The 20808-nt window shown below is 36.5% G+C and overlaps 4 protein-coding genes across 6 annotated transcripts; all 4 read left to right on the forward strand.

The window, feature by feature from the left end:
- Nucleotides 1-1096: 1096 nt before the first annotated feature.
- Nucleotides 1097-5134, forward strand: LOC113287055. Its single transcript, XM_026535716.1, has 9 exons — nucleotides 1097-1454; nucleotides 2246-2333; nucleotides 2542-2655; nucleotides 2796-2878; nucleotides 3358-3484; nucleotides 3878-3969; nucleotides 4148-4213; nucleotides 4333-4426; nucleotides 4863-5134. The coding sequence occupies exons 1-9, from the start codon at nucleotides 1171-1173 to the stop codon at nucleotides 4917-4919; spliced, it is 1005 nt and encodes a 334-aa protein (XP_026391501.1). The 5' UTR covers nucleotides 1097-1170; the 3' UTR covers nucleotides 4920-5134.
- Nucleotides 5135-5830: 696 nt separating this feature from the next.
- On the forward strand, nucleotides 5831-10135 carry LOC113287056 (probable ATP synthase 24 kDa subunit, mitochondrial). The gene is made up of 7 exons (XM_026535717.1): nucleotides 5831-6013; nucleotides 6972-7068; nucleotides 7781-7925; nucleotides 8721-8831; nucleotides 9283-9429; nucleotides 9594-9716; nucleotides 9798-10135. Exons 1-7 carry the CDS (start codon nucleotides 5975-5977, stop codon nucleotides 9859-9861), a joined length of 726 nt encoding a protein of 241 aa, XP_026391502.1. The 5' UTR covers nucleotides 5831-5974; the 3' UTR covers nucleotides 9862-10135.
- A 2441-nt stretch (nucleotides 10136-12576) lies between these two features.
- On the forward strand, nucleotides 12577-14333 carry LOC113285502. 3 transcript variants are annotated; one of them, XM_026534376.1, is made up of 2 exons: nucleotides 12577-12657; nucleotides 12750-14333. In XM_026534376.1, exon 2 carries the CDS (start codon nucleotides 13448-13450, stop codon nucleotides 14183-14185), a length of 738 nt encoding a protein of 245 aa, XP_026390161.1. In that variant the 5' UTR covers nucleotides 12577-12657; nucleotides 12750-13447; the 3' UTR covers nucleotides 14186-14333. The 3 variants fall into 3 exon arrangements, with proteins under 3 accessions (XP_026390161.1, XP_026390163.1, XP_026390162.1); XM_026534378.1 differs by having other exon boundaries at nucleotides 12578-12657; nucleotides 12756-14333; XM_026534377.1 differs by having other exon boundaries at nucleotides 12581-12657; nucleotides 12775-14333.
- A 4212-nt stretch (nucleotides 14334-18545) lies between these two features.
- On the forward strand, nucleotides 18546-20481 carry LOC113290564. Its single transcript, XM_026540155.1, has 5 exons — nucleotides 18546-18986; nucleotides 19251-19513; nucleotides 19633-19732; nucleotides 20009-20346; nucleotides 20466-20481. The coding sequence occupies exons 1-5, from the start codon at nucleotides 18546-18548 to the stop codon at nucleotides 20479-20481; spliced, it is 1158 nt and encodes a 385-aa protein (XP_026395940.1).
- The last annotated feature ends 327 nt before the right edge of the window (nucleotides 20482-20808 follow it).

Raw genomic sequence — 20808 nt, forward strand, 5'->3', positions numbered from 1 at the left:
AAACACCCATTAATATTGTACATGAACAATAATTTGAAGCTGTAAATTTCAGTTTGACTATTTTGCTCTTATTCAATGGTGATGCAAGTGATTAGAAATAAACAATAGGAAGGCATATTAGTAATTGAATTGTTTGATGAGAAATACCATGAGATATTAATTTACGTCCAAAAGCAGGGTTGCACAAGACCCGCCCACGATACCCAAGTCCACCCGTACCCGCTAAATTCGTGGGTTTTTAATCCATACCCGCCCGTTGTGGGTGCGGGGTTGGTTATGAAAAAAAAACCCGCTGTCTGTGGGTGCGAGGTTGGTTTAAGCTAATACCCGCCCATACCCGCCCAAAAAACCCGCAGATTATATACCATTAGATAAAACTAATCCTACTCGTCCATTATGAAACCCTAATACTAGTAGATAGGATAACTGATAACCCTCATTCACTTTCTACTCTTCTCTCTGTTCGGCCTCTCCTCTTCTTCCTCCTCAGTTCTTCTTCTTCACCTACGAACGACAATTACCAGAAATCTTCACCAGAAATCGACAACAACAACTTCGAATCTTCACCAGAAATCGACAACAATCGAAAAATCAACAGATTCAACACTTAATCTTCATCTGTGAACTTCCTAGATATAAATATTTTGGGGGTTTTAGTTTTTTTTTCTCACTTAATCAAGGAGAATAGAAATTACTCTAAATACTTGAATATAAAGCGGGTTTAAACCCGTTTAAACCCATACCCGCCCAACCCGTAGCGGGCGGGTAACAAAACCCGCCCGCTGTTTATGGGTGCGGGGTTGGTTATGAAAAAAAAACCCCGCAATCTGTGGGTGCGAGGTTGGTTTTAGCTTATACCCGCCCATACCCGCCCATGTGCAGCCCTATCCAAAAGTAATGGACCCCGATCTAGCTTGCACGTAAACACGTGCGGGACACTTGTTAAAGAAAAAACAAACAATGCCTAGAGCTATTTGGTTTGCCACCCGTAAAAGGTTCCACACCACGACCAACACACAAGAAAAGGTTTGCCCTTAGTAATTGTCGTGCTATCGATTATCAATTTCACCCGATTCAATTCAAGTGTGGTGGTGTAAACTCCAACTTGAGTGATGATTTGATTTTGAAAATACTCTTCCTCTTCCTCTCTCCCTCTTGGGGTTTCCTCAAATGGCTACTAATTGTTGCTCATCTTCTTCAGTTCCCAGAATCAGTGGAACTTTTCATTCACAAAATTCTACAAACAGAACCAAGATCTCTTATCCCTTGACAACAATTTCACTTTCAAGTAGTAGTTTTTATGGGTCCTCTACCTCTTCTAAAAAAATTCAACTAAGAACCCATGCTAAATTTGAGAAATTTCAAAGTGAAGAAGGTGAAGAAACTCCCCAAGTATCAACAGCTGAGGAAATCCAACAAGATGAAGAAGTTGATATTCAAGAGGAAGATGATAGGTAATTTTTTTTTGAAAGCTTATCTCTTGTTTGTGAAGGTTAGAATCTAATGAATAATAATGGTCTTAGCTAAGTGATATTTTGAGTTATATAGATTGGAAATTTTGATGCCTTTCAAAGGGGGTTTAAGAGTCATTTTTAGTTATGAATTATGAAGTAATTTAGAGTGAAATGTCAGTGTAAAAGATAGTGGAAACTTGAGTGATAGTTTGGTCAAGGGTGAAATGTGTGGTTCCCAAGGGACTTTGAAGCACTGCTGATAATGTCTGTAATCAGCGTCGATATTGACCCTAAATCACCTTCTTGGGGTAACAAATCTAACTCTTATGATGTGATAGCCAGTTTCATTGGTTTTTGCTGAGTGTGGATGTCCCGATTTTGAAGAAATTTGAGCTCTTTTTTAACTAACTGGATATTGATACTTTGATAATGGAGCAAATAATCTGGGAGCAAATAATCTGGGTAGATTGTTAGTTGAACTCATTTTGAACTATCCGTTGCAGAATTGAGTTGTAGTTTAGCTGCTTGTGTTTGTAAAGTGCATTCAGGACCACCAGAACACCTAGCTTTCATGCTAAAACGATTATTAAAGTTACATTTCAATTAAATGAAAACTTTCATTGTTGTCTCTAACGTACAAAATAATGCTTTAGTATCTTATGCTAGTAGCAGTTGTATATAAGAACTGCAAAAGGAGATTTAAAGGCAGGACTTGATTATTACAGAAGGCTTGTATGAAATGTTGTAAACAAATGGTATAAGTCGAAACATCTAATTGTTATTCTTGACAGTTGCTTACCTTCTGACTTGGTGGGTGCGGTGCGACAATCAAGTGTTGCTGCTGCGGAGTTTGTCTCTGTAGGAGGAGCAAGAGCTATAGTAAGCATTCCATCTTAGACTGTTGGATTTTTTTAATCAGCTCGTTTTGTTCCACCATGTGAAGATCATCCAACATTCTACTTTTTTTATCTTTCTGGAGAAAGTTCCATGAGCAATTTCAGTTCTAATCCTCTGTCATATAATCTAAGTTTTGGTTATTTCATGATGATATTGTAGTTATATCGTGGAAAATTTGCCCCCTTTGCAGGTTGAGCTTTTAATTCCACAGTTGGAATTTCTTGATGAGGAAGGGGCCCAAGCTGAGCTATGGGAATTGTCAAGGATTTTCGTGGATACGTTAATAGAAGAAACAGGGTGTCAAGTTAGGTGTCCAACAAACATCTATATATAAGTTTTTATTTTGACAAAAACTTGAACTTATACTTTGTACACCTAATATAATCCCTTGAATTTAAAATAAGTGCTTCTATTGAACTATGCAATGCCCGTTTGTACTTGTAGAAAGTAAAAGCAGTGTACCCGGATGCTGGAGCAGCTGCACTTCTGAAATATCAGTGGAAAGATGCAGCTTTTGGATTTGCTAGGTAATCTCTAACATGTAATTTCCTTGGTTTTATGGTTTGTGTATCTCTAGCACGGATCTAGAAAGCAAATATGAGCCTCACCTCAGAACTTACTGTATTGATTCTACCGGGAGTTAAAAAGTGTCAATCCTGAGATATATTCAGCTGTTTTACAGTCTCAGGTTGTTGATTGTGTTGGCTGGATGATGAACTTATTTACTATTACACTCTGACACAGATAAGAAGAAACATCTAGGCTCTGACCGGAACATTTTGAAACAAAACATATTAACAATACTAAGATAAAAGGAGCCAAACCTAGACGTTGAAAACTTGACATACTACTCCTAATTCTGAACACTGTGAAATAACATGCTTTAAAAATAAATCACATCTTACTCTTGGCATTCTTTTATTGCATTTGTAGCATATGATTCGGTTTATATTTTTATTTCATTATGCGGCCTTCTGTGCTGAACATATTTGTTTCTTTTCTGCAGCTTAAGTGATAGAAAGCCTGTAGATAAAGACGATGAAATTGTGGTTATGGTGGTTCCTGATTATCAGATGTTGGAATACGTAGAGCAAATTGCAGCCAGTATATCAGATGATCCCGACGTAGATGAAGTAATAATACTGAATTTACAATTACACCCTGTTTCATCTACTTGCAGTACATATTCATTTGTTTTCCTGTTGATTTCCTAATGCACAACCTTTTTCATAATATTAAACTATCAAACATGTTAACATTTAAAATCCCTTAGCTCGTAAGGTAATGAAAGTGAGAGCACCAAGAGGCAGAAATACTTTTGATGAAACGTTCCCTCTTGCGTAGTAAATTTGGTGTAGAGCGTATAATGTGTAATGAACATCACATATGTAACAGAATCAGTCATGGCTATTTGTTTCTGAATTTTCTCAAAAAGGAATATCCATATCAATATCTTTTCTTGTACAGTTTTCAGGCTAGGAAGGCTGCATTTCCTTACACTAGATTCCTAATTCTTCTGTTATCAGCCAAGGCCTCTCATCATGTGGAATCCACGTCTGTACAGCGCGGACGTAGGCGTCGGTTTCAATGTTAGGAAATTACGGCGATACTTCTTAAGGTAAAGCAATTTGCTCTGCATTTCTCCTATTGGTTTCTGTTGTAGCTTTTTTGTTTTCTGAATTTGTTTCATGAAAAATGAAGATAGATTACAGTATCCGAAATTCGAGTTGCATGTATCCATTCTGTATAATTTGACAATGCTACTTACTGAGTATTATTGCTTCATCTACTTGCAGCACTTTCACGACAGTGTACTCTATGAGACCACTGCCCAATGGAGCAGTGTTTAGATGCTATCCAGAGTGAGAATGAAATGCTAATCTTTTCTAAAACCAAAATTCAAAATTCGCACTCTTTTCGCGTTAATTTGATGTAGATTTGTGTTCATAACTTGCTCTTTGTTATTTGTATTCTTTTTCAGGTCATGGAAGGTGTTCTATGATGACAAGGATAGACCGAACCGATATCTCTTAGCAAAAGAACAAATTAGCCGTCCAGATTCAGAGGAACTTGAGGTAAGATGCCAATAAATAATTTTTGACTGTTCAACTATTATTATTCTCATTTGTTATACATTAACATATCTAATTTTCAGCCATAATCAAATGTCGTCAAAACTGTACATGCATTATACTTAGATCCTTCTCTCTATGTTTCACATATGCATTGACCATGAGAATCCAAGAGAGGTGTTATTCTTTGTTTTATAACTTTCCTTGCATAGTACTAATGGTGCAGTAGCTTCCACTTTGTTCTCTATATAAAAACATTCTGACCATAAACAGATAACGTACTGTTGTTAGTTTTACAAAAACCTCGAAAACCTTTTTTGCTGGTCATAAGGATTTGGTCTAAATTCACTCTTTGATGGTTTGATTTCATCAGCCCAACTGGATTAGAAGTTATTTGTGTCTACGCTAAATAACCGTCTTATTTCTTATTCTTCTGCAGATAATATTCGGCGAGGTGGAGGAAAAATCAGAAAAAGGTCCTTCACTTTTCGGTTAAGCAGCCAGTATATTTTCTTCAATGAGCAGGTTCATGCGAGTTATCTCAAAATGATCTTGTTTTCCTTTGCTTGGCAATGTGTATTCTGTATATGCTATGTTTTACTGGATCCATCACAGATGAGAGCAAATTAACAATTAAAGGTGCCAACTGAACAATGTGAAATGGGTTTGAATCCAAATAATGAACATGGAAATCATTTTTCTATCTTTAAACAGACAGATGAAATCCATTAAACAGACAATTACATCAAACCAAACATTGATTCACATAATTCCTTCATTGTCATGCTGGGAAGGCCTCGCTGATGGAAGGAAATGCGGGAATCTGAATTATATTACAGCGGGGGAAGCCTGCGTTGTTCAACAACATCTTCCATTCGACTTCAGTTCTTTCTTTCCCATGACTATATTTGGACTAACATGACTATTTGGCATCCTGCTATAAAATTTTGGCTTCATAAACAAAAGATAAAAGAGTGGGCTAACCTTCATGATAACAGCATCAGCCTCGGCAATATGAACAAACATATCACAACCAACATGCTCAACTCCTTGGTGTTCAGGTGCTGCAGCGACTACATGAGGCAGATCAAAGTTGATACCTCTAATATGTGGATTAGCCTTAACAATCGCATGGATTATTATCTCGGTTGCACACCTCATTGCGTCGTTGAATTGTGGATTAGCTAAAGAAAGATCCCAAATCTCAACTGTGGATTAGCCTTACAGTTGACTAGCGGTCAGAGTGTCAAACTTAGAATCTCAACCGTACAAGCTTCACTTTGAGATATGCTTGTTGTAATGTCGATGACAGTGTCATGCTTAGAAAATCTCAACTTTGAAATGCCCATTTTTGTAATTTCGACCCTGAATCCTGATTGTTTTTTACACATACTAGATGGGTGTTGTAATTTCGCATTAGTACTGCTAGGGCAAACAAAAGGGATAACACTAGTAGATCCCTCCCTCATTATCAAAATCATACAGACGAAGAAACTCCCTTCTTCTCCTTTTCTCTAGCAAGAACAAATCAGTACACAGTCGATTTCCGTAATGGCGTTGGCTTCTCGTATCATGTCGAGATCTAGACAGGTAATTTCTTTCCCCCGACCCATTTTGACTTTCATTTCGTATTGTTTTGTTTTTGTTAGATCGAAAACTAGGGTTTTCAGTTTTTCTTGTATCTGAAATTTTCTTTGATTAGAATGAGTTGAGTTCTATTAGATTATGATCTAGTTCGTTTCTTTTGATTTTGGTGTTTTTTTTTTTTTTTTTTTCCTTTTTCCCGTTGTTCTGTAGGGATGTGAAATGTTTGATTTGTATTATTTATATTTTAGTGTTTTGCTCAGAAAATTATGCTACTGTTAGATTAGATTGGGATTTTTCGATTGTGTTATTTGAAAGGTTTCGAGGAGGGTTGATTAGGCTATCTAGGGATTTTGACTAAGAAATGGTTCTTCTGTTTGATTTTGATAGGTTGGTTTTAGAGATGATTCAGGTGAGAGTGTTAGATTATTATCAATGTGAGTCGGAAGTTTTGAGAGTCACCTGGCATGGTTAGTCTCAATTTGTGTTAATTTTGTCATCAAGTGAGCACTATTGTTCAATAGTTGAGATTCTGTAGTGACAGAATTTGTTGGATTGATGATAATAATCTACTAAACAACGAATAGAATGGCTGCTCGGCGTTTGATGATTCCTAGAAATTTACAAATGTTCTTACAGATACGATTCATAGTGTTTTTCAAACTTAGCCTTTTATAGTTCGTACGGTATTGTAGTTTTCAAGAGATTGTTCCATTAAATGCTGGGAACATTTTCGGGGCCGAAGATAGCAAACCAGTACAAGTATGGGAAAGTGTTATTTGCAATACGTTGAATAGAACTCTCTTTTTGTTGTTGTTGTGTGTCTGTTAAATATGTTTAGTTAATGGCAATGTCTTTTATTCCTGTTCATTGTAGTGCTCTTGATGACCATTTGGGTTTGATCCCTTTCTCCGACCAATTGTATTTGTATTTCTGTTTTCAATGGTTATTTGGGTTTGTGCAGCTGTATGCTGGTCAGATCCTCTTACAACAAGGACATGCTGGTCAAGTCCGTTCATTTGCCAAAGAAGCTGCACCAGCCACAGACCTGAAGGGAGATCGTAAGTTTTCTTTTCATGTTCATTTTAGCAGTGTTTTAAAAAGCGATACGCTACCCTAGCAAAGCGTAAAGCGCTAAAAGAAAGCGTAAGCGAAGCGCCCGCTTCGCTAATTATGTTAATTAATAATAGTTGTAAATCTATAATACATAGGCAGTGTGTTATCCTCTTATCCATTGACCATCAATATGAGTACCATACTTCCATGCTGTATTTTTTTTTTTGGTACACTTTCTAGCTTGGCCAGACATGACTAACAAGAACAAATATAATTTTTAGGGTTTTAAAATATTATATAAAGCTGTAAAAAGGCTAAATAGACGTCTAAGGCCTGTTATCGGGCTCTAAAGCCCAGAAAAAAAACTGACATACTAAACCTAATAGCAAAGCGTGAGTATTAGGGCGATGTTTTAGCAAAGCGCAAAAAAGCGCGTATGAAAGTGTGAAGCGAAACGTTTTTTAAAACACTGCATTTTAGTTTTCTGCCACCCCTTTTTTGATGTTCTCCTTCAATTCTCTAGTATCTGTCCATACAACTAGGCACATAAGCTTAATCTGGAGGTTCGTATGGGAAGATTTCTTGTAGAGAATAACTTTTTGTGAACTAATTCTTTACGATGTTTGCTTCTTTATGTAGGTTTTTTGTTCATGGTTATACATGTTAATTGATTTGTGATGTATCATACTGATTATTGTTAATATGTTTGTTTGAAAGAGATGCTGAAGAACATTTTTTTGGACGTTAAGAACAAATTCGAGACTGCCATGAGTGTACTTCGGACGGAAAAGATCACAATTGATCCAGAGGATCCAACTGCAGTCTCGCAATACGCAAAAGTCATGAAGACTATAAGAGAAAAGTAAGACATTCAGCTGCTTTACTGGTCATTTATGTTCAACTATTAGTAGCTTTCATGGGATGAATTTTAAAACAGATGCTTTATTTTAAACAAGAGGGAGCATACTGCTTTGTAGGTGTAGCATTATATAGAATCAGTGAATCATAGATATCAATGTTATCTTATCTTTTGTAAGTTTCATACATATCATCCTCCGCAAAAGTAGAACCATTTTGGAAGACTTGTGGACCTTTAAAAATATCAGTATACTTGTGTCCATGTATATTGTTCTGAAGTGTAGTCCACATATGTTGCTATTCTAGCTTTTAGAATGGGATGTTCTGTATCATTATGCCGAGGCCTTGTATGTTTATGTTTCGCAACAAAAATAAAGCTGAACATTGAATGATAGAGTCAAGAACACTTTCCGACCAAGTCCCATTAATTGATCATAACAATATCGTGGAAATGCTGCACATAGCCATTTATATAGGAACGGAAAGAGAATCACCTAAATACTAAACCAGATAGAGCCCAAGATCGTATAAATATCGCTTCAATGTTAATCCTTTAAATCCCAGTTGCATTGCTTTGCTGAAATTCTAGATACCATCCTGACCACAGTTGCCAGACTCATGATATGATTGCTATTTTGCTAGACATACTGTCATGATGTGAGTTTTTTGGTTTACCTGTCCTGTCAGAAATGATTGCTATTTGTCATGGATGAAGTTTCTAGATCTTCAAATCGTGAGGAGGCTTTTCTAACTGTTTGAAACATTTTTCTTAATTTTGTGTGTGTTTAATGACCTGCAGGGCAGATTTGTTCTCAGAATCACAGAGGATCCAATTTACCATTCAGCAAAAGACTCAAGATATTCCAGATGCACGTACATATCTATTGACCTTGAAGGAGATCCGAATTAAGTATGTGGCTCTTTCAACCCTTCCTTTTACATATGAAGTTGATTACTTTCCATTCTGCTGCTTAGGACTGAATTTCCTACTGGTCTGACCACACACATGTATATATATATCATGGATATTCAGAGTTTATACATCTAAGCATTTTTTGGTAGTTGCATGAAGACTGATTTAGTTGTCTCAGTTTGAGAAGCTGTCCATAGTTTATTGCGGCACTGCAAAAACCAAGGTCCATTATCTATCATATAACTGGAGATTATTCTTTACAAAACAAAACACTAGCTGCAGAAGATGTTTGTGTGAAGACATGGATATTCTTTGTCACTAGGTTGATTCTAAATCTTGCCTAGTTACACAGTTCAGTACAAGTTTGAATTCTGCTTCTGCTGAATGTTATTTAATTCAGATCGACTTGCGTGGTCATTTATGTTTTTTTTTTTGTTTTGTTTTGCAGGAGAGGTCTCACTGATGATCTTGGTGCTGAGGCTTTGATGATTGATGCATTGGAGAAAATTGAGAAAGACCTTAAAAAGCCACTTATGAGGAATGATAAAAAGGGAATGGCCCTTCTCGTAGCAGAGTTTGACAAGATCAACAAGACGTAAGTGATGGGCTAATTTTTCCATCATAATTTCTTATCTTTTACAAATATTAACCCAGCAGGACTGCTTTACAAGTGTCTGTCATTTATTATGACGTTAGGTTAAGTACATCCTTACATACGAGGTTCTGTTTCTTACGTTGCTCATTTCTATTTTAAACTAGTCTTGGCATTCGTAAAGAAGAGCTGCCAAAGTATGAAGAACAACTCGAGCTGAGCATTGCAAAGGCCCAGCTAGAGGACCTCAAGAAAAATGCTCTTGAGGCAATGGAAACACAGAAGAAAAGGTACGCTGTTTTGCTTTTTGTATTTGGTATGGTGGTACTTGAATGCTCTTGAAAATCATTCCTGACATTTGTTTATTTCAGGGAGGAGTTCAAGGACGAGCCAATGGTTGATGTGAAGTCATTGGACATCAGAAACTTCATATGAATGTTTCCAATAGTTACCTGTTTGTCTGGTTACTTACTGGGGCATATTGGTGTCTTTTTGTTTACTTCTTTTTCTGTTCTGGGGTAAAACACACTCTCCAAGAACCTGATGGGATACAAAACATTTGAATAAGATTTTTGAAATAAATACCTGATTATCCAACTGGAAGTGATGCAATTGTGTAGAATGTTTTGTCAGCTGTCTGACTTAAATACTTTTGAGTGTACGATATTATAAGACAATCCCTCTTTCCGGTACACATGTTTAAACTTGACTTCAAGAATCAAACACATTTTTATGAAGAAATTTGGAGATTTAACTGTGCAGTTGGCAAGGCTACAGATATTGATCTAGCTAAGACTGAGCTCTAACGTGCTTGGAATTGGGGCGGCAATTAAGGCTCATGGTTAGGCTTAAGTTTGGCATTCTGAGCATTTTTCCTTCCCAGTACAAAAGAACAAGTTGAGCATGAAATTGCTTGGGCTCAGCAGCTGCTGAGCTTAAAAATGGATGTATATTTGCAGTTGTGGTTGCCATGTTACTGAAACAAAGATAGAAAGACGAAAGGGAAATGCTTTAAACCGTGTTAATGAATTATATGAAACGCATTAAAAATCACGAAATATCCGATGAAACTGATTAAAACCCTAACATGCTCAACACTATCCATCATTGTTATTGACATAAGTAAATGAGGTTACTGATCCAGCAGCATCAGTATCATCCCTCCCTCGAAACATCCGATTTTGCTTTGCAAGTGCTTCAAATTTTCATACGCTTCTTCATTCATAGGAATTTGAAGCCCCTGTAGTCCGCCCCCGCCTTGTTATGTGCCTTGTTTATCTCCTCCTTGATTAATTCCTTAACCTTGTGTTTCTCAGCAAGACTTCGTCTTTTCCTCCAATCTTTCAACTCTATCAAACCTCCGATCAATAAAAACCCAATGGAAACACCAATCGAGATTCCACTCGCTATCCCTAACGTTACATAGAACGGTTTTATGAGAAATTCCTCGACCATGGTGTGGTTATGCATCTTTCCCAAACTAGTCGGATTGTTTGGGCAAATCCCAAAACCTCAATATACAACACGATTTTTTCGCTTAAAAATTTAATTATTATCACGGAGTGCACATTAAGATCTGACGGGCATAAAAGTACATGCTCGTTATCTTGTCATGCATTTAAGTGCTTAACAGAAGGACTAGTTTTGTTTCCTAAAATAATGGAAAAATTCGAGGTACATAGACTTTTCTCACAAACGCATCTCTCTAACTGGAACTTTGTCGTCCATCGATTACAAATTAACTTAATTTTGGGCGTTGGAAAACTCTACTCAAAACATAACTCTAAGTCCCCCAAAAATTAGTCATTGGCGTCCTTCGCCATTTCAGTGCTCTAGAGAAAATGTCAGCATGTCAAAATAAGATTCAATTTCTCAAAAAAAAGAAGCAAACAACCCCAAACTGGTTATACATAATCTAGATACTTTGCTTAAAAAAAATAAAAATAATTTAGATCGTTTGAGCATCTAGTCAATACAGCGGTACAACAGCATTCACAGTATATACAACTAATACAAGCATCTAAAACACCACACACAGTACAACAGCTCCAAAACTACGTACATATATATATATATACGGCAAAAATTTAATTCCTTGTCTGCATTTATTTTTTGTGTAGCTACCATAAGAGAGATGAAGCTAAATTATAAGTTGTAGTGGCTCTACGATTAGCCAACTTAATATTGATAAAGCGGTAGCTGTAAACAGAAGAGCGGCAAGTCTAGTGTTTCTGGCTATCTTTGGGAACTCTTCACGGGTACATATCGTAACAACAGCTGCTGTGAATGCAAAATTCACTGATAAAAGAAAACTATGAAATACATAAGCTTGGTGATTACCAAAAAGTATGGTTGGTATCAGGTCCCCGCCATCAACCTTTTTATACGGCAACTGAACTAAAACCATAACTATAGCAAAAGCCGAACCAAAAATGACTTCCTCAGTTTTGTTTCGACTCTCTAATCTCCTCAAGATTATCAGCATGGTGGACAGTGAACTAACGTACGAGACTGGATATTAAAAACCAGCTGTACAAATTTAAATCACTTGCTATAAATAATACTTGCTGAATCTGATCATTGAGATGCTCGAATGGTTACTAGACTGCCTAAGAGCCAAGAGGCTACTGATGCAACCGGGAAAAATGAATAGAGCCATTTCTCAGGAAAGACTTATTATTTAAACCTTGAACTTCTGCTAAGTCATGATTGTGAAAGCTATAATTTAAGTTTTACGCGGTTACAAACGCGTCTAGTTACGCACATAGTCATGCTTGCACGTCTTGTCATTCATACCATATACTGTGTCGTTATCGGCATCTGATTCCTGGGTCAAACCAGGTGAGATTTGACAATGGAGAAGATAACCGAATTAAAGCATCGGGATTATTAAGAAAAGGAATATAGGAATTTTTCCCAATTAATGTAATAATGCACTGTATGTTAATATGTTGTTTTCTTTACGCAGCTCGAAATACATGGATAAGATTTTTCTCGCCGACGTATGTGTTGATCAGGTCAGTATAGGTACGTGTTGATCAGGTCAATATAAATAAGATAATTCTTTGAAATGTTCGTGTTGATAACTTTCGCGCCATTGGGATATATAACCTCAAGCAGCCAAGTTATACAAGGAAGATACTGGGAGATGACTGGTTTTGAATTGCACAGAGGGGTGTTCCGATAATGTATTCCCTGCTGTATGTTCTTTTGTGTTACATGGTTCATTAGGTAATCTCTTTTATTTTTCTTATCAAGTTGTCACTGGAATTTGCTAGTCTCAGTTTGCGAATATTATAATTGCTCCCTAATTGCTAATGCAGTATCAGATGATTTAATGGTAATCAGGGCTAAGTGCAATGGAGAGTCCTTGGTAAAGCTCTGACAAAAGTTGCAAAACTAGCTTCTGGCGGTAAAACCTACGCTCATTTAAATTGAAGTCTTTAACAGGGTTGGGAGCATTTAAAGAACTGACCTAGGTCATGGTCAAGCTAGTCGTTGACTGTCGGTTGAAAGACTCAAACTTGACACTGGACAAACAACCGACCTATCACAATTCTGGGAAAAAAAATAGATTTTTTTTATTGCTTTCTTCCCAAGGAAGTTACTGCACGTCTTGAACTGTAAGAAGTCGTGCATATTGACATCAACAGAACCAGAGGAAGAAGATGAGTTCATACGTGGATCTGACTTGAGCATGATGCTTAATTACATAAATTATATATGGATCTAATCTAGGATTAACATTGATACCTTCAAGCTATAAGAAAGCATCAGATACTTCAAAAAAAAAAAAAGAAGATTGATCATCAAATATATACAGATAATAGAAAGTTTTCTTTCTTTTTTTTTTGATTCAGCTGCTTAATTAGATGATCAATTAATCTTCATGGATTTTGTTTCCTTTCCAATTTTTCCACCTATCTGTTCATCTCAAACCACGGTCCTCCATATTCACTAATAGCTCCCTAGCCAAACTGTAGATTCAGTACTCATTTTGCTCTCTCGACCAAGTCCCTTCATGGTATCGGCTAGTATCAATGATGATAAGCAAGCAAACAATGATCCACCAGTCTATTTAAACCATTCATCCCCGACTGAGTTCCAATCTTATCCATCCCCACCTCTGGTTTCAAGGTGTAGAAAACGAGAAGAAAACGATGATCAGAGTTCGTTTTCTTCATCCCCATTTTCAGGGTCAGGTATGTCATCCTCACCGGACTCTACCATGAATAACCACACTTATCAACCAAAAAAAGACGGAGACCTTGAGATGGGTGACGGCAGGATAGTTCCTGCGAATAATCACCCTCGAAGGGTCCCTTTTCGGAAGTTTGAACTTGGGAAGATGACTATGGCGGTAGTTGCGCCTACGACCACCCTTCTTGTATGTCTGAAAGTCTGGGCATACTCTTCACCGGTAGCTGCGATACCATTGCTTTTCCTATGCTATGGTTCATTATTTATTATCGTTGGAGTGGTCATGTCACATGATTTTCCATCGGTGGCCAGATGGATGGAAGAGGGGGGAGTTATGTTTGTGTTTGGAGCATTCACATGGTCTATGAGCTCTATGTTTTATCCCCGGTTTTATCTTATGATCATACCAATTTTGTGTTTCCCCATTCTTATTATCGCCTTGGTAGTGCTCCGCTATGTTGATCCAAATCCTGGTGATACGGCTGGTTATCCCGGTGGTCAGAAGGCATTTACACTCGAGAGACCAGCAGTACTGGCTGATTGTGGTGGTGATGCATAGTATTTACTAACACTTACATAACGGCACTGTGTGGGCACTTAATTTTTGTTACTATTCAAAGTTTCTATCATCGAGCTAGCTTGCTAAGCGATCAGGTACTTCATGTATATTTCAGTATAGCGATTTTTTTTTGTTGGTAAAACAGAAATTCATTGCTTAACTATGTTTGAGATCTTTTGTTAGAAGACTCCGAACATCAGGATCAAAGTTTACATAATTCTCAAACTGAGTTGAAGATAATCTTGCAGTCTTGGCAATTTTATCAGCCACTTGATTACCATCACGAGAAACAGAAATAAAGACACAAATTAAAAATTTGGAGATTAGATATTGTATCTCCTTTATTAGGTTCTTGTTCTCCCATTGAATGAGTGAACTGTTTTCGTTGATGGACTCTATAACTAGTCTGGCATCAACTTCTATTTGGATACTTGAAAAGTTTTTCCTCAATGCCCAAAATAAAGCTTCTCGATCGTACTGCCATGCACTCCACAACTTCTGGATTCAGTGCTCCATCTCCGTGACTCCCTTTGGTTCCAAGGCATGTACCTAAGTGATCACGAATCACAATGCCAATACCATATTTGTTAGTTTCATAATCAAAAGAACCATCAACATTAAATTTAACAACACCTACTGGTGGAGTTTTCCAGTTAGAAGCAGAACTTTTTATGTACGAGATATTTGGATTTAAGCTAGCAGTAGGATATGTATGCATATGCGAAGCTAAATGATATAAAATTCTATGTACAGAGGAGATTGGGTTTAGCGTTACTCCCTGAAAGACAACATCACACCTATCTTTCCAAAGTATCCATATTATAATCATATACAGATACAACATCCTTTCTTCAATGCCATAATTGTCAGGAGTAAACCAGCTTATGACCCAACCAGTAACAGAAGTGAATTGCTCTGAAATAATATCAATGTTGATATCAACACCCTTCCAGACTGCTCTTGCATGCTTGCAGTGAAATATGATGTGCTCCATGTTTTCTTCAGAGTGACTGCATATATCACATTGAGTATCTAAAGATGAATTATATTGAGTCCTTTTGACCTTAGTGGTGTTAATACCCCTAATGCACTTCCATGAAAAAAGTTTAATCCTTTGAGCTGCTGCACAACTCCACAGATTCTTCCACACCTTTGAATCAATATTAACTCCATTTATCAGAGTAGTACCATTATCCTTAGTTAAGAGATTGTAAATACTTTTTACTGAGAGTATGAGAATTTTCGCCATTTGTGCGGTTATATATATTGAACTCAGGCTTTTCTGGTCGCTCTTTGACTCTATGTTTTCCTCTCAATGCGCATCGGTTGATCCTTTCAACTTGACAACTTCCGTGTAATTTTCAGATCTTGCACCAATCGTAATCACCAATCACAAGTGCGTGGTAGCACTAGCAGGACTCTTTTGGTTCCTAGAATTAAAGAGGTGGGTATGGACTTTTCCCGATTTTGAACCTATTCACCTTGTCATCCATCGATTAAAGATTAGCTTGATTTTGTAACTGAAAGAGGATTTTTAGTTGTTGTGTTTCTCCCTTTGCTTGGTGGCTTAGCTGCGTTGCAGCCTTGCATTTTTTGCCTACTTCTTAATATATCTCCAAAGAAAAAAACGTAAATCATGTCATGTCCAAATATCACTGCTCTATGGAAAATGCCAGCACAACAGCGTCCCAGAATAAGATTGAATTTCTCTTTTGGATACCGAAAAGAGAAAACGACTCAAACTACAGTTATTTGCTACCCCATGAAAAGTAATTTTTTTGCTTTATGGACCTACCCAACACTGAACAATCCATTGCATTATTAGGTATATCCCAATTAATTTGGGTATATCCCAATTTATCCAGGTTTGTTAATAATAAATTTGTGGGACGATTAATTTTGCAATTAATTTAGTTAAACTAAATTAAAAATAAAAAGACATCAAAATCACCAAAACTGACCTAATACTTAATTTAAAAAACAAAAAAAAGGCTAGCACCAAAAAGATCGTTCACATTAATATTTAGACTTGGTAGCAGCATCATTATTTCCTCTTAAACCTTTGCTTCAATTCTTCCCACTTGTCTTCCATCTTGTCTTCCAAGTTGTCAATAAAAGCATTCAATTTATCTTTCACTTGTTTAGACAGATCTTTCGCTTTTGCTGCTGCACGACTTCTTCGACTTTTTCTCTCCTTGTTTATCTGATTCAACTCATCATATACTATAGCAGCAACAGCAATACCAACTGCACCAATTAAAAGACCAAGACAAACTCCAGATGTTGAGAAAAAACATGTCATAAAATAATCTGAAGCCCTTTCCTGACCCATGATGACATTTTTCTTAACTTATGATAAATTGACCGACCGTCACCTTGTTAAAATGCCCTGAATGTCAAAAGATAAGTCAAAATGTCCCAAAACATTACTTTTAACGTTAGAGAGATATATCTGGTCGAACCGGGGCATATTGACTAGTCAACACCAATGCTAAATTTCAATTTTACTCTTGCTAACAATTTATGGTGACACGTGTTTATATCTTATGGAATCCAGATCATGAAGAAAATTAACGGGCAGATGGGAACATTGGACACGTGTCAGAACCTTATTTGCCCACGTGTGTATGACGAAATTACAAGTTTACCCTTTGATGACTCATCTATTGGTGCCACGTGGTTTGATATAAAACGGACACGTGTCATTTTAGTACACGGTGTCATTTTGGTGCACGTAAACCCGTACTGTGTTGCTTATGTCTTATCCTTCTCTTCATCGAGTTTCATCCACAAAAACTCAAAACCCGAAAGAGAAAATTATACAGAAAGAGAGACATATTTCGAGAGGAGGGAGAATACTGAACTAAACTTAGAAGATCGAGAGGTTGACAGATCGAGAGAGATAGGTCGACAGAGAGACGAATCGAGATAATTTGCTGATGTTTAATGGAGTGAAGAACTGAACTGTAAAATTTACTGAAAAATGTAAGTAATCTAAATTATTAATTATTTTTTTGACTTATGTTGATCGTTATTTAGACTTAGTATTTAGTATTTCCAGTAATCGTTGCTTTGAATCTATGTTTAAAAAAATTATGGTTTATAAAATCGAGAATTTCAATTTTTGAAATTAGGGTTTGTTTTTTTTCCCGTCAAACGGGTTTATAACTGATTAGGGTTATATTGTTATGTGGTTCTGAATCTATGTTTATAAAATTAGGGTTTATAAAATTGAGAATTTCATTTTCTGAGATTAGGGTTTGGGTATACCAAAATTCTGTATTAGGGTTTACAAAATGTTGCTGCTATTTTTTTTTTGTATTTTTAATTTTGATCATGATTATTGATCTGTTTTATTTTGTTTTTTTTTCTTCAATGTTTCAGAATGGCTATTGAAGATAGGGATTTTTGGATAACTGATATAGGTCGGATATATAAGGACATGTATTTTTATGATTGTAAAGCTGGTACAAGTGGAGACAAATTCATGGCTATGATAAAGGAAAGGATGGTAAGTGAATAGGGTATGGATCCTACACTTGAGTTGTTTTTATTTAGTGATAATGATGGGAATGCATGGGATAAGTGTGAATCAGAAGATATGTTTCATTCATTCTGGAAAAGTGGGAAACCAAATAAAAGCAATTTTGTAAGATTGTGGATTTCTCCAATTATTCCTACAACAGTAGAATGGGGTTTTTGTTGTGATACTGCTAGTGGGATGAGTTGTATGACTGAGGTGATAAGTCCAGTGAAGAAGAAATTAGTGAGTAAAAGGGTTGAGGTTAGGAGGAGTGCAAGACTCAATAAACAGGATAACAACCATGTTAAGAAGCCTGATATGAGACCAACAAGACTTGATTTTGTGCATGAAGAGCAAGATGTTCCAACACAAGCATCTGTTGCAAACAACCAAGAACATGGGTATGGAGATATTCCAACACATGCATCTGTTGCAGACAATCAAGAATAGGGGTATGAAGATGACCGGGTGAATTTGCCTAATGTACATGCAGATGAGTGTCATCCTGATGATAGGCCTGAGTTTCTGTTTAAGGAACATGCAGATGAAGATGGAGAGGAGGGTGAAGATGAAAGTGAAGCTGATAGTGAAGATCAAGAAACACAAGAAAAGTTCATTTATGAAGATAGGGTTTCTATGTGTGCTAGAGGTATAGATGTTGGTAATGAGCCTGATGATTGTAATGAAGATTTCAATCAAGGTGGTTAATATGAAGAGCAGAATGCACTAGTGAATGAAACTTCACATGATTTGGTTCCCATATATGATGTCACCCAAGAGGATGAAACTAAGTGGCAAGAAGACTTTTGACAACAAAAGGAACAAGAAAGACTGGAAATGATAAATGAAAACATTCCTGAAATTGAACTTGGGGAAATAAGTTCTGGTATGGCTTTTGGATCCATAGAATCTTATAGAGATCATTTAAGGGAATATTCAGTGTTGAAACATAAGGATTTTAAAGTGAAGAATGGAGATAGGACTATACATTATGCATACTATGTGAACAAGGGTTCCCAAGGATGTGAATGGAAAGTGAATGCAAGACTGAGTCCAAAGGAAGGCACAATAAAAGTAAGAGAGTGTAACATGAAACACACCTGTAAAAATCTGAATGCAAACCACATCAAAAAATGCAATGCCAAATTTGTAGATAAGTATTTTTTAAAGACTATGGACGTGGGTTCACCAGTGGACAAGGAAGAGCATATAGCCAAGAATATCATTAGTCCCAAGTTGCAAACTGACATACCATATTGGGTTTCCAATGATGCAAAAGTATGTTTCTAATGCTTGTCTAAGTTTTTTTTTTTGTTAGTTTAACTTGTTGTATGTGTGAAATGTTAATATTTGGTTTGTTTATGTACACAAAAATTGGTTTTAGCAGAGTTGAAGGGAACTTTTGAGAGTTCTTACACAAAAGCACCATAACTGGTCACAGCTGCTATTTCTTTGAACCAAAACAACATAGGACATTTCAGTTGGACCAAAGAGGGTGAAGATAACAAATTTGAGTCCGTCATTTTAGCCTATGATGCACAGATAAATGGTTTTATGAATGGTTGTAGGAAGGTAACTGGCTTAGATGGATCTCACATAAATGGTAAGCTAGGTGGTGCAATGCTTGCAGCCACTGGTATAGATGGTCAGAATGGGGTATATCCAATTTTTGTGATGTTTAGTACAAGTAAAAATGAAGAAAACTGGTTCCCGATGTTGAAAGAATTGAGGAAAAGGATTCGAGATATGGAAGAACTTACCTTTATTTCTGACAGAATGAAGGGCATACTTGAATCAGTTAAAAGGTTGTTCCCTTGGCCAATCATAGATACTGCCTAAGGTAAATGCATTTTGTCTTTTTATTTCCTTATTCACACATTTGTAATTGTATCTCTGTTAATGTTTGACTTGTTTTTTTTTCCAGGCATCTTTACTTGAATTTCATGACCAAGGGATTCAGAAATCCAAGACTAACATACCTTTTTTGGCAGGCTGCCAAGGCATACAAGTATAAACACTGGGAGGTAATGTCTGAATGATGTTTCAATATAATGAATGAATTGGCATGTTTCAATAGTAATGAATTAATTGTCATGTTTTTAGTTTAATGATTTAACTTAGATACTCTACATATTTTCTAAGATGCCATGCAAGAAATGGCAGGGATAGATCCCAAAGCATACCAGTACCTGAATGATGCAGAGCCAAAGTCTTGGACAAGATCATGATTTCCTTATGATGTTTCTTGTGAACACATCTACTCCAACTTTTCAGAAAGTTTTAATAACATGTCCCTCAAGATCAGAGACAAGCCTCTCACTCAGATGGTTGATATGTACACACACTTGGTGATGGTGCTGTTTTCAAAAATAAGAAAGCTTGCTTCAACTCGGCAATTTGGTGATATTGTTCCTGCTGGAAAGGATCTCATTGAGGTGATGTCCAATCTTAGAGGTAACTATGAATGTGATCCTTCTGAAGAGCTGAAACTGTATGAGGTGACCAACAAAGCTACTGGCAAAGTTTTTGTGGTAAAAGTAGAACAACAAACTTGTACATGTAGACAGTGGCAGTTGAGGCAGCTCCCTTGCCTACATGCTGTAAAAGCCTTGTTCCCTTTGAATCCTGATTGGGCCCAGTAAGTAAATTTACATCAACAATGTTGTTGTGGTTTGCTTGTTTAAATTGAATACTGATTTACACTTAAATATGGTTATGCAGTAAATGAATGATGATCATTGCATCAATAATGTGCAGGTACTGCAGTAAATAATACACCGTGGACTACTATAGGACCACCTACTCATGGTCAATAACCCCATTGGGAGACATTGATGAGTATGAAAATAAGGTTTGTCTAGATCTCAAATGCTTTAACTTTTTCCATTGTCTGATATTTTTGTTTTCAGAATCTTTTCATTGAAAGATGTTATATACTTTTGTCCTTTTACTTTATTGTATCATTATTTTTTTCATTATTCTCTTGATCTGTGCATTTAAAGTATACCAACCCTAACTTTCTTTTGTTTGCAGACTGGTATCAGTATTATACATCCACACAGATTGAGAGATAAGGGAAGACCTTGTGTCAAAAGAAAGA

Source organism: Papaver somniferum, chromosome 6 (assembly GCF_003573695.1).
Source record: "Papaver somniferum cultivar HN1 chromosome 6, ASM357369v1, whole genome shotgun sequence".
Classification (NCBI taxonomy): Eukaryota; Viridiplantae; Streptophyta; class Magnoliopsida; order Ranunculales; family Papaveraceae; genus Papaver; species Papaver somniferum.